This window comes from Metarhizium brunneum, chromosome 2, assembly GCF_013426205.1.
Source record: "Metarhizium brunneum chromosome 2, complete sequence".
In the NCBI taxonomy this organism is placed as follows: Eukaryota; Fungi; Ascomycota; class Sordariomycetes; order Hypocreales; family Clavicipitaceae; genus Metarhizium; species Metarhizium brunneum.
The window spans coordinates 7,433,523-7,446,971 of NC_089423.1; the positions used below are offsets into that span (position 1 = coordinate 7,433,523).

Below are 13,449 nucleotides of genomic sequence, written 5' to 3' on the forward strand. Positions count from 1 at the left end.
TTGGATAAAGTTTATGACTGTGCTCCTCGAACTCATCACTTATGGATGGTTGAATTTACTCCAATCCTGAAAAGAAGGAGGGAGGGTCGATGTAGAAATTGAACAAGGCGGACGAATTGGTGGAGAGGCTGCCCGATGGCATATAAATCCAACGTCAGCACTTGTTAGCACTGCAGATCAATTGATATTGCACTTTGCATGCAACGAGACGCGTAGGTGACATTCGTGCCTCAAATGCCTCAATCTCATGCCCTTCGATGTTGCTGGTTGCGGTGACGACTACTTTGAGTTTATTCCGTCTCGACGCACCAGGCGTCTACAATATCCTGCTCCTGGCTGCCTACATTCCTGGCTATATGTAGCAGCAGTGTAACTTGGCAGAACATTGATTGATTGCACTGCCGATTCCAGTACCCTGTCATCTCTCTACCGAGTCGCGAGGTCACCGTCAGGCCATTGAGCGCACAGGGCTCAAGACTTGTAGCACTGCTTCAACCTATTTTGCATCGCAACACTACAACACTCTGCCGTCTGACCAAACATAGGACCCCCCAAGGTGACATTTGCCTTGACGACCAGTCATGTCGACCCGCCAATCTGCCTTGGTAACAGGCGCCAGCAGGGGAGGCCTTGGTGACGCCCTTGCACAAGAACTACATGCAAGAGGGTTTAGAGTCTTCGCCACAGCCCGGACACTGCCCAAAGTCCAGCACCTGAAGGATCTTGGGATGGACGTTGTCAAGATGGACGTTGCAGACTCGACGTCGATTAGAAATGCTGCTGCACAAGTCGCATCTCTCGCTGGAAACAGGCTTGACATCCTCATCAATAATGCCGGAACTGGTGCGTAATAGGCAGTCTCTGATGGCCAATTTGTGTTACTAAATAGTTCTTCTAGGGTACCAATCTACGCTGTTAGATGCTGACATTGAAACTGCGAGGCAGTTGTTCAATGTCAATGTATTCGGTGTGCTGGACGTCACCCAGGCGTTTGGCCCGCTGTTGATTGCATCCAAGGGCATCATTGTGAATGCTGGCTCCGTCTTGGGCAGGGTTCCAATGCCATTCTGTGGTGTTTACAACGCTAGCAAAGCGGCTCTGGATTCCTTGTCAAAACAGATGCGAATCGAGCTCGCTCCTTTTGACATTCGCGTTATACACGTATGGCACCGCCGCACCTGTGATTCCGTCCGCCATTTTCTTTTGTCTGCCTTTTTTTTTTTCGTTTCCTTTTTTTCCTTGTCCTGGCAAGCGTGTAGGCTGAGTGGGTTACAGGTCAATGCTGGCGGCATCCAGTCGGATTTTCTATCCCATGCTGCTGGTCCGAAGGGCCTTCCTGACAAGTCACCTTACTATGCCGGACACGGCGTTCTAAATCCGTGGATCAGTGGGGAAATAACTCGTAGCAAGTATCAGCCCAGTAGGCACTCAGCCAGGCAGCGACTGGCCGCTTCATTTCAATGCTGACGTCGGGTTAGCGAGACGGCAAGATTACGCCAAAAGCGTCGTGGATGCCATCGTCAAGCATAATCCCCCATCCTGTTTGTGGACAGGTTATTCCGCCTGGGTTATATGGTTTACCACTAGCTTCCTGTGGCGGGATGCAACAGTACGTTGCTGGTTCCCTTTGTCTTGGTGTATTTCAGCACTAACTAGAGCCAAGGATTTGATGATGTGGGCAATGGGAGCGCCAGATATAAAGGTAGCCATCTCCTTCAACGAGTAAATGTGTAATATGTAAAGCAGAGACAGTCAACCTTTACGAAATACTTTGACACCCAAGTTAGGCTGGATCCTAGTTGTAGCATGCCAAAAGAAGAAACCATCACTTTTCAACTCAATGGCTCCTGTATGTGTGGATACAAGAGGCACTGGGGCCCTGTTTTTTTATTTTATGTTTTAAAAGTTTATTATATTTATATATAACGTGTTAGCCTTTCTAGATATACACATAATATGCGGCTCGCAATTATCGGCCTGTAGCTTTTTTATTTGTTTGACTGGCCTATCCGGCCCTCAAGCTGTCTAGTTACCGCAAGACTAGTCGATCGGAAGCAGCTCCGCATCTTGCTAATCAAATGCGTAATAATAGATGCCGTGCTATCGATTCCTTGGTGTACGGTGCATGCCGCATCAATACATCGCGCAACTTCGTCCATGGAGCCGAGGGTGCCATGCCAACATCCCAGCATCAACTCGCGCAGTGGCAGCTGGTCAACCGCAGGGAAGCGTTGTTCAGCGTACAGCTGCCGGACTGTCTCATCTCGTTCCAGGCAGTCTTTGAGCTCATGGTAGGGAGGTTTGCCGGTCAAGATTTCGAATACGGCGCAGCCAAAAGCGAAGATGTCAGTCTCTAAGCTCGGACACATGGATCCTCGGCGATTGTACCAGTTGTAGCCTGCAAGTGCTTCGCTACCATCAATGCTGCATCCTCCAAAATCGATGACTTTGACGCGATCCTCGACTAGTATCATGTTTGTACAGCCAAAATCAGCGTGGACGATTCCGCTCCGATGGATATGTCGTAGCCCTTCTGCAGCGTCTCTTATCCATTGCAGCTTTTGCTCGAGTTGAGATTTCGTCCCCGTCACATTCGAGAGGGGTTGTCCTCGCTCGAGAATTATGGATTTGTTGTTAGGTTCGCCGAGACACTGCACGATGTTGCGATGCAAGCCGAGTCGATCGAATGCGCGGCGTTCAATGGCGACGCCTTGGTCAGTTTCATCGAAATATTCCTTGAGGACGGTTGCCTCATCGATGCCGTACACCATTGCTGACCCGCCAAAGCCAATTGTCGTCAGGCTACTATAGTCGATAGGTTGACAAGAACTGTGCGAGTATTGCATTTGAAGCTCGAAGCTTGAATGTCGTGAAATATCCTATAAACCAAATCCGGTTGAGGCTTGCGTGGTTTTGCAAAAAGTCAAGTCTAGCCTGGCTGAACTAGATACAAAAATGCGCTGACTAATAAATCAGGTCAAGAACTGTGTTAGGTTATCGCAGCGAGGTCCTGGTTTCGGCCGGTCCTTGCACCGCTTGTACCAGACAGAGCATTGAAGCTTCTCTACCCTGTGTTGGGGGTTCCTCTGGCAGTCAACATGAATGGCCACCGCTGTGGTGTATGTACACATAGTGCAGGAAACTCTTGTTTCCCGTGTATTCTAGATAGATGGAACAGTGGTGAGAATGTAAGTAACTGGCAGTATTCTTTAGTCGAGCTTTTTATGCGGGCGACTCGCAGGGTTGTATCGCTTAACCGTGGGCATTGGGCGTGAACCATGACCTAACCATCAGGCAGCTTCGCCTTGGGTCCTCTTTGTACCATCAAATGATTCTTGGGCGCTTACTGGTACTTGTAGAAGGAGGAGTAACCTGACTGGAACATTCACTGGCCAACTGCGGCCATGGTCTGCAACCCGCTGGGAGCTCAGGCCGCATAGCTGCCAAAGTCAAAATCATCAAGTTACAACAATGACGTATTGCAGCACGCATCTAGGCTGGCTGTATAACTGCAAGTAGGTTTTTACGCCTGGCCCGGATTTATTCTCGCCGTTGGCCAGCACGCATCGACTCTGGATTCCCGTTGTTCTAAGTCTCTCGCCATCCTATTGATACGATATGCTGTGGCCATCCCGGCTCAAAATTCGACTACTATCTACGCAATTTAGTGCTGGTGTATCGTCAGAGCGCCACTCGGATTGACTCTCATGTAGTAACGGCGCTTGATCGTTTAAATACATGGTAGAATTCTCCGTGATACTTGGTGCCACCGTACTTCAGACGCCTCTGCGGAATAGCATCTCACAATATACTTTTGGATTTGCCAAAAGAAGCTCTACCTCTCCAAGCCTATTGAGTCCGTCACTAGGTAGTCTACTCTGATCGTGTTGCGTAGCAGCTGTAGCAATATTATCCGTATACCAAAGGTCTTGATTAACCAGTTGCCTAACTCAGCTACTACAAGACTGTCCATCCCGTAGCGGGAGATACGCTTTGCCGCGTCAATCTCATTTTTATCAAGGCTGATAAGCTCGGCGAATTTTTTGCTAATTGCTTTGCGTGCAATTACTGCCTTTTCCGCAGAGGAAGATGACCCGAAAATATCCGAGGGAACCGACGACGCGTCATGTAAGCGGTTTGGATCGGGACTTCGTGCCTGGTCTGAAATGGCTTGCGCAATAACTTGAAAACGGGCATTTTTGTGCCATACAAGGTCGTCCATACGACCATTCTCCATGTGATGTACAAGGCGAGCTGGTTCTAGCCCAGAAACAACTTGGGCCGCCGAGCAGGGGTCAATTTGAAATGGGGAAATATGTTGTGCGGATGCTACCGACGGCTGACACATTAGCCCTCAAAGAGCTGCAAGAATTCAGTTTTTGATAATCCGTCCAGCCTTTGGCCGCCCCAATTTCGGAGACAAGACCAATACCGAGAGCTGTAGCAGGGAGCCCTTGTGTTAAGCGGAATCAAGCAAAGGCATCCTGGAAGCTATTCCCCGCGCTATACACTGCTTGAGTGTTAGTCCCGATTGTCCCTCCGATCGAAGAAGTCATGGTAAAGAAATCTAGGTCGAGTTGCTTTGTTGCGTTATGAAGGTTAATGGATCCAAAGACTTTTAGGGATAGGCCAGCATAAACATGGCTATGGCTTATGTGTTCAAAAAGTCCATCCTGATAGTAACTTAGACAGAGAAATGGAATCGCTACATGAATTTACTTTTTGCACCATTGCGGTGTGCACCACTCCCTTGAGCCATCTCTTGTCTCAAATGGGATTGACAACCTCTTTAACAGCAGCTTCGTCTGTAATGCTACATCGAATGACCTCGGGCTCGGCTCCCATCCTGCGAAGATCCTCTATAACAGATACAGCTTCGGGCTTGTCAAGGCCTGAACGAAAAATGAATACAAGATGTCGAGCACCTTTTTTGACCATCCATACTGCTAAACTTCGCCCACGCCCCCCCCAAAGCCCCAACTAGGAGATACGTAGCCATCGGATCAGACGAAATAAGGTCTGCAGCCCTTACTACCTACATATAAATTAGCATAGTCCCGAAAAGAAATGAACATGACAACAAGACCAAGGACGTCATCCTGGGGTACGTTGTCTTGGGGTCAGTAAATGTAATGACAACCTTTCCGACATGGGTACCCTCGGAAAAGAAAGACATTGCAGATTCAAGCTGCGAAATATCATTTCTTGTAATATTATTAATAGGGCTGATTGCTCCTTTCCTCCAAAACTCCGTAAGTTCGCCTGCTAGGCTAGGGTTGCTAGTTAGCGTACAACTTTGACATGTCGATCAGAGAAAAGGGGGCTTGAATACCTGGCAATCAAGGACAACGTCTGACGATAGAGTAGGTCTATATCAAACGAGGAAAAGGTGGCATTCCTCTTGAAGACGTCAAGGGCTAGAATACTCGACTCTAGGGCGTTGAATCTGCTCACATTGATGAATCGCACTTGAGGCGCAATGCACGTCCACTGTTCCTGCAAAGAGTCACCCCCTAAAGCGCTGCCCAGGATAACATCGATGCCATTTGGCTTTGTTGCCTGCATAACTCGTTTTACCGCAGCAGCATCTCGCGAGCCGAAGACATGCGTGGGTGATAGCCCAAATTCTTCTACGAGCATCTCGCGGTTTTTTTCAGTTCCGGCCGTGGCAAAAATATCCGCGCCCAAGTATTGAGCAATATATATCGCGGCTATACCAAGACCTCCTGATGCAGATTGAATTAGAACTGTTTCACCCTTGCGCAGGCGCCCTAGATGATGCAAAGCATAGATTGATGTCGTGTAGGATAGTAGCATCGACGCTGCATGGATAAGTGACTTGCCATCGGGAACCTGGGCTATTGCACCGGCCGGCGATCGTGCATACTTTCCCATTTTGGCACGGATAAACCTAAACACGGGATCCCCGACCTTTAACGTGCCTATTCCGGGGCCGATCGCGGATATTTCACCGGATCCTTCGCTACTCGGGAAGTCGCAATCATATCTTCCGGTGGTAACAGCAATATCTGTTGGGCCTTTTCCGTGTAACAGGGTTCGGTGATTTCAACCAGTGCGAGCTTGCCTGCCGGCTTCAACAATTTCCGAATACGAGTTAATACTTCGACTGGATCATAATCTTGGCCGATGCCTCCGGTGGCTATGACGAGGTCAAACGAATATTCTTCAAGGCCCTGCGCTATTGGGTCGCTGCTGATATCTGGTAGGCGAAACGATACACTATTTCAAGGCCCCTGAAACCTATTTTGTGCTCTTGCTAAACACTACTTTGTTGAGTCTGTGCACAAATAGTGTGAAAAGAGCTTGTACGGCCGATTCGCTGCCAAGGTGTCTAATGTCGCCGCCGTCACCTCGCCGCTTCCCGCACCGACTTCCAAAACGCGCATCCTTGGAGCCTTGTGTGCGGAAAGGCCAAGTATTTGTCGTAGCATGGTATAAGCTCCTTGCATTATAACGCCTGATGCACCACAACAGTTATGGAATAAACCGTGTTCCATCGCAAGCTGTGGACCATTCGTGTTGCCAGACAGAATATGGTATAGATTGTCATACAACAATTTGGTAGACCTGGCTTCAGATACACCCTTTAGTTTTGAAAATAACAGTTACTTTGCCTCATTTCTCTTCTCCGCACATAAAAGCAACATCTCTCTAAACATTTGACATTTAGAACATGAGGCTTGAACCTAGGCCATGAATTTGTCATGATATCGTTGGGCTATGTTGGGGGAAGTGAGCGTTTCAAAGGATAAATAAGTAGTTGCAAGGGTAGCAGCAAAAAAGTCTATCGAGATTATCCAGCTGAATTTGCGAAACTCCGTTGGGGGGAACAAAAAGAGCTCTTGCTTGCTTATTGTTCAGCGTGTTGATATCAATATTTGCGACTGGCCGCCAATACAGCTCGCAGAGGGAGTTTAATGTCGAAGTTATTGCTTGAGATACTCCATCATGGGCAACACATTTCATCTCTACAATTTGTAGCAAGACCTTGACAGATTTGGAGCACAGTGGTATCTTCATATATACGCCCCGTGAACCCACCAGCTCCCCACTACATATTCCCCAACCCGTCCCGTCATCATTCTCTTCGTTCGTATCTGGAACCGGAATAGAGAGATTGTCTGCAGCGACGGGAATGAAAGCCTTCTTCGCGTTTTCAACTTTTCCCGAGTGGCATGAGACCAGGCCGAGCTGAATACAGCTATCAAGGGTTCTTGGGTGAATCATGTAAGCCGACTCGCCTCCTGTGATGCTATCTGCTGTGGATTTAAGGGAGACGTTGGCAGCAACAACGTTGGACGTCCGATAGGCTCTCAGGTTAGAAAGACATTGGAAGGCGGAATCATGTTTAACACCAAACTCAGAGAATCTGTCGTGCCAGCGTTCGACATCGAGCGATCGAGACCGAGAATCAATTTCTATCCGCTGATAGAACTCAGCTGTTGTCTCCGTACACTCCGTACGAACAAGTCCAGAGCAATGCTGTGTCCACACAGCATCGCCCGTGGCGGATCTACTACCACGTCCAGGCGCCGTCGAGGAAATGGTGAATCTATGCCATGCTGACATGTTATTACCTGCATTTGCAAGTGTAGTCCGTTCCAGGTTCAGCACAGTCTCAACACCGTCTTCATCATTCCTGACATGCAGAGCTGATTGTATTGTGACATTGTGTGGCTTGAACAAAGTAATCTTCTGCGAGGTTTCTGCCTCACGGTGGATCTGAGAGATGGCTTCGACTGTTGGTCTCATAAGGGATTAATGTTACTAGTAACAGGGTGCAAATCGTATATATTTAAAAGTCTAAGGAAAAAGAAGCTATTACCTACGTACAGCCCGATATCGTGGCCTTTATAGTTGGAGTTATTGCCCTGGGTGACCCCTATTGCGGACCGCCCCACAGACCCGGCTGGTGGTGCCGAAATAGAATAATATTAATCCAACTAATCAGGGTGGTTACAGGCCGGAGCAGATTGGTCCGACCGAACAACGCCACATCGTGGGCCAATAATTATCACAACATCGATAGCCATGGTAATATAAGCTGCTGCCGGAACAACCACATGAGGGATAAATTTATGGTCTGCTATCCAGGGTAAGTCCCTGATTCGCAATATGTTGCGCCACCAGGGGTGGGATTTGGAGCAACCGATTATTCTAGACCCAAGCAGCTCATGACGTGGATGGCTGCGCATTCTACACTCCTTGCTCAACCGATTCTTAAAATATATTGGCTTTTCCGAGTACGTAAAACTGTACTGCTGCATATCAACACAGGGGTAGCCGTGTAGGAGATGGAGTTTGCCTGCACGCATTTTCTGTGTTGCATTCACCGCAACCAGATTTATTGGGGTATTCTGAACGAAGAAGTTGCCCACCAAGTTGAGAATGCTGACAACATCGTCATTATCGCGTCGAAGGGAAGCAAGGCAGAGAGGGAGGCCAGTCCCCCGGTGCTCGTCAAGGTGTGTGCTGATTTGCTTCAAGGAGCCGCTTAATGCAGGATGAGGTCCAACGTCTATAAAAAGCTTTACCGATTCGTATTGACTAACAGTCGCAAGCTTCTGAATGGCCTGCGAGAATAGAACTGGAGATTCCAGGTTGCGCTGCCAGTACCCAGGATGAGACGCATCGGCTTCCTCCTCTGGAGAAACGGACGAGACCCATCTCACATTGTATATTAGTAGTTTCCCCCCTCAGGAGACTATTTGCTGACTTTGGACAAAAGCGGCCATTGCGGAGGCAAATCGTTCTCCGCGTTCAGGGTTTGCCATGAACCATTGATACGGAGAAGCGCCAAATCTAAGATTAAAGGCGCTATGAGTGGCATGAGATGCGAATGGCTTCTTTGCAATCGAAGCGGCTGTTAAGGAAGAAGCTTCGAACATTTCGTCTGCCCTACAGCAAGCTTGTGAGTCATCGGGCCAGCGTAAATGCGAATACTTAGCTCAAGTGACTTACTGAATTGTCAATGCCGACGTTATATTCCTTTCCTGGGCGATAACTGCGGACATGGCGGTGTGCTCATATACGTCTTCCCTTACTGCTTGAAAACAGCGCTGTGAAGCCAACAACTTCATGATACGCCGTGTGCGATCGACATCCATTCTCGAGGCGGAAGCTATATCTTGTATCATTATAGGTCGGTTAAGGGGAACAATAGTAATGTAACCGACGCGCAATGCAGCCTGCCAGGCGCCTAAATCATGATGAGAGCAAAAGAAGATGCGCAACCATCGCATTGGTCCTTGAGCTAGGAGAATTAGGTCTTTTGCAATTTGACTCAGATCGGTACAAATATCGTCGTATTTCTTGTCGGCTAGGTAGGCAGGGGAAAATGCCGTGAAATTGGGTTCATCGATCCCATGTGTCTCCAGGTAATCAACAAGTGCTTCACTCTGTCTAAGCGTCTCGCGGGCTTTCTGCAAAATCAGCGACTAGAATCGCACAAGTAAGCTTCTCAACAACATTGACATTGGTGCTGGGGGCAGTATTGGAACCTTACATTCTTGCTGGGGGCGTTCATCTTGATTGACGGTTTGGTTTGTTTGGTAGCTATATTTGTGGGATAATGACTTGCTCTGCCCACACAAGGCGTTTATGCGTGCATGGAAAAGCAAGGTGCTCAGTGTAGTACTTATAGAAGAAGCAGGGCACAGGTTTTCGCCGGCGAGTGTTACAGTAACCCAAGTTATCATTGAAGTGAGGCTTTGTCCTCCCCCTCTGTATTGGCATTGCGTGAGATGCACGGACTTACCCGTGCCTTGAAAGCAGGATAGAAGGCAAGCCAAGAGAGGGTTTTGTTTTACAAGGTCGCTACATGTGTAGTGTAGTCTTCACAGATCAGATTGACACCTAACTATGTTGTGAGGCTACCGAAGCGATGGATTCGAGTGTCAATTCCACCCTCGTCGCCGAGCGGTAATACAATGTCTTACCCGGCCAGTTTAGGAAGCTCATTTTCGTCCATCTGCTTTAATCAGTCTTGTACGTCGAGTAATCAACTCAGTTACTGTGCAAGCAACCATTTGTGTGGGAGCCAACCGCTTTCCCCCGCACATGGCACGCCTTGCTGGACTAATGGAGCTGTCAAGCTGTGCGTGTAGGCTTATACGCCTTTATCGTAGAACGGGGTATTCTCACTCTAATTCGTTCCCGCATATTGCTCATATGCATACGCTTATTATACCATCCCTTGTTATTTTTCTAGTCCTCCGTCGCACCGCCTAGGTTATCAGAAACAGAAGACCCTACGGCGAACACGGCAAGACAGCGACCATGGGCGGTGGTGATCTTTTGAAAATGGTAACTGATGCGCTTTGGGCTGCTAGAAGGCAGATCGTTACTAGCGTCTGCGAATGTACAACTCTCCTGGGACCTTGTCTAGGTGGCGGACACGGTATTCTTTAAGCTCGCCACGGACTTGTCGCAGACCGGTTTGTATTCATCAACGTGGATAAGGCTGACGGCACTTTGCAAAGCATTGATGCCGAGTCCGATGCTCGACTTTGATGGGCCATGAAGGGTGCCGGACACAACTTTGGAATAGTCACTTCTGTCAGCTCCGAGATCTACAACGTCGCCCATAAGGACTGGGCGTGGCAGACAATCATCTACTCTGGAGATCAAAACTACTTATTCTTCTTTAACAGCCCTTATCTTGATCCCGAGAGGGCTTGTCCAATATCCGCTTTTCCGCTAGCATCCAAGATTACGATGCTAAAGCGCGAGAGGCGGCGTATAAATTTATTTTTATCTACAATATAACGCATTTAGTGAGTCTTTGTATTTACCTTTTTGAAGGCTACTCTGCGAAAGGTATCAAGGCTATTAATGACGCGTAAATAATATATTACGGTCTAAGAGCACAAAAAAAGTCTAGTGCAACTTAAATAAAGCGATTGTTTGAAGGAGAGTTAGAGCTTTTAAAGGAAGCTCTAACTCGAGCTACCTAAGTTCTAAAGTAGGGCTGTTCCCTTACACAAAGACTAAAGTCCTAGCACTTATCCACGATCCGTCCTAATACCCTGAAACGAAATTACCCAGATCTTAGTTTATACTAATAGACTAAGTTAGAGTACAGTCCCAAGCACCAGCAAGACTCACGGGGATCAAGTGCCCTGTCTCTCACGCACACTAACCCCCCATTTGGAGAACAAGTCCACGGATAGCCCCATCGTCTTCCGGCGACATCGCATTTATTATGTCACTGGGACAAGCCGCACGCACACTGTTGTAGTGCGCTTCGTAGCATTGGTGTGCGTTTCGCTGGTCTAAGCAAGTCACGTAACCCTTTAACGCCCCACGACACCGAGGGTAATGATCGTTTGTCCCGCCACTAGAGGCATCCGTCGCGATAGCTGGCTGTGCAGCCGAAATCAGGAACACAACTCCGCAAAGCTTAGAGAAGAGGAACATGTTGAGTTGATACTGTATTGGCTCCTAGCCTGGGTACTCTTGAAATTCTTTTGAAAATAGAAGCGGATCTTAGAAGTGCGTTAATAGGAATAATTCCGAATTCAAGGTTTTTAGGATAAGAGTTAGAGTTAGAAATCTCACAGAAAAGGGTAGAGTTGATTTGTAGAAGACTGTAAGCGATAGTACACTAGAAGATTTCCTTAGAAAACCGCTAGTTTCGCTGTGTGTAGCTTATTAGGGTAAGAAGTGTTAGGGAACGCGGGGGGAAGGTACGCCTTATATAGACGATTTGGGCGGGAAGAGCCTTCCCTGCCCGTCTTATTCTATCTTTTTAAGCAGCAACTTTACTATATGCCTCTTCGTGATAAATTTAGCATAACCAGTTTGAAAGTGATTTATGGCATGTTTATAGTGGGGGGGAGGGGGGATCTACATGTAAGGACAAGGCATCTCCACAAGAACCTAGAAGTACCCTAGTATAACCCTGTAGAATGCTGAAAGATATATCTAAATGACCTGACGCCAGCTATCAACTAGCTAGGTTATCTGGTCACTGACCAAGTTATTGAACTGCCGATTCCAGCTGCCGAGTTTGCAAGAACGTAGCTAGAGTTCTTCGCTGATGTCCGTGGAGATTGATGGACCTCGGCGCTGCACTCAGTCCGGTTTGTATAAGTCAGATTTATTTCGCCCAAGTTGCCACACGCAACTATATGATCGCAAGCTCGGGGCTCGTTGCTCTCTCCTTTTCCTCTTTCATTTTATCCATTTTTAGCGCGTGAAAATGCGACTTATACGTAGTAGTTGTTAAGTAGCCTGTACTAAGTTTTATATTGTGTTGTAATTTATATCTCGCGTGATTTATCCCGACTCGTAATAATATAAAATAAGATTGAAAGTAGAATTTTAAGCCTCTACAGTTATTTGAGTAACCGACCTTTGCCACACCCTAGTAGCATAGATGCAGGATTCTGCGTCAACTAATACTAATTATAGATTGTAACTTGCCTCCCTTGACATGAAACCCTGACAGGGAGGCATAGCTTAGCCGCCAGCTTGTATAGCAGGGTTATTAGGCTGCCGTCACGCTACCGCGTCCCGGCGCTGGCGCAACTTAGCTGGGTGCTTCGCAGGGATTCCACGCGTCCTCACCGAGTTCACGATTAGGTAGCTTTCACACTTATACCTCAAAATACGTAAGCGCGAAACAGATAAATCGGCTATAGTATATTGCTCTATTAATTATACCTACTAATCCCCGTTGCTAGGGGCTTATTATCTCAACTCGGCACCTTCTAACAAGAGAAGGTCTGGCTGGAACGACAAGTTGGCAGGCTACGCTTAGCTCGCCAATAAGTGCCTCGCGGCCTTGTCATCAGACCGCCTTATCCTTACAACGGTATTAGCAGGGACAATAATACTTTGTCGTATAGGCTTGTAAAATAGCTTTGGTTTGCTCTAGGATCAGGCACCCTAGGATCCCACTCTTAATAAATATTACCTTGTCCATGTCCTATACAACCGCGACTTATACACCACGACTACTAGCGCTGTTTGCTGTACTAGCAACACTAACTTGGATTGCGCTGCTACTTGTGATGGTTTCACGTCAAGGAGGGCTTAGTAAAAGTATTTAAGTAAATTGTATTTCTAGGCTAAGTTTATACTGGATTTGATATATAAAACGTAGTGCAAGTAAGAGAAATATTAAAAAAGCAGCTTCCTTGCAATCAAAATAAGAAAGGAGTATCACGTGCGTGCGCCGGGACCCACTAACATGACACGCGAACTATTACCTTTTCCTATTCTGATACCAAGTGGAGACGTGTTAAAGCCGATAAAAGCCTATAAAAGATTCCAATTCAGAGTCGTAGCCTCACAGTAAGGTCCTATTAGCTAGTACTATACGAATAACGTCATGCAAAATCATCGACCTATATACTTTAGAACGTACAAGACGCCCAGTAGCAAACAAATAACTTACAAGTTGTAGGCTGATAATAGCGTCGC

General features: G+C 47.4%; 4 protein-coding genes across 4 annotated transcripts; 1 reads left to right on the forward strand and 3 right to left on the reverse strand.

Moving 5' to 3' along the window:
- Positions 1-581: 581 nt before the first annotated feature.
- On the forward strand, positions 582-1,726 carry ayr1_1 (NADPH-dependent 1-acyldihydroxyacetone phosphate reductase; the record flags this gene model as incomplete). The annotated part of the gene is made up of 5 exons (XM_014683917.2): positions 582-843; positions 899-1,161; positions 1,276-1,420; positions 1,479-1,609; positions 1,664-1,726. 5 exons carry the CDS (start codon positions 582-584, stop codon positions 1,724-1,726), a joined length of 864 nt encoding a protein of 287 aa, XP_014539403.2.
- A 262-nt stretch (positions 1,727-1,988) lies between these two features.
- On the reverse strand, positions 1,989-2,771 carry DSTYK (Dual serine/threonine and tyrosine protein kinase; the record flags this gene model as incomplete). The annotated part of the gene is made up of 1 exon (XM_014683918.1): positions 1,989-2,771. One exon carries the CDS (start codon positions 2,769-2,771, stop codon positions 1,989-1,991), a length of 783 nt encoding a protein of 260 aa, XP_014539404.1.
- A 2,512-nt stretch (positions 2,772-5,283) lies between these two features.
- sol1_1 (Prosolanapyrone synthase) lies at positions 5,284-5,895 on the reverse strand (the record flags this gene model as incomplete). The annotated part of the gene is made up of 1 exon (XM_014683919.1): positions 5,284-5,895. One exon carries the CDS (start codon positions 5,893-5,895, stop codon positions 5,284-5,286), a length of 612 nt encoding a protein of 203 aa, XP_014539405.1.
- A 2,822-nt stretch (positions 5,896-8,717) lies between these two features.
- sol2 (O-methyltransferase sol2) lies at positions 8,718-9,547 on the reverse strand (the record flags this gene model as incomplete). The annotated part of the gene is made up of 3 exons (XM_014683920.1): positions 8,718-8,919; positions 8,983-9,458; positions 9,527-9,547. 3 exons carry the CDS (start codon positions 9,545-9,547, stop codon positions 8,718-8,720), a joined length of 699 nt encoding a protein of 232 aa, XP_014539406.1.
- Between the last annotated feature and the right edge of the window lie 3,902 nt (positions 9,548-13,449).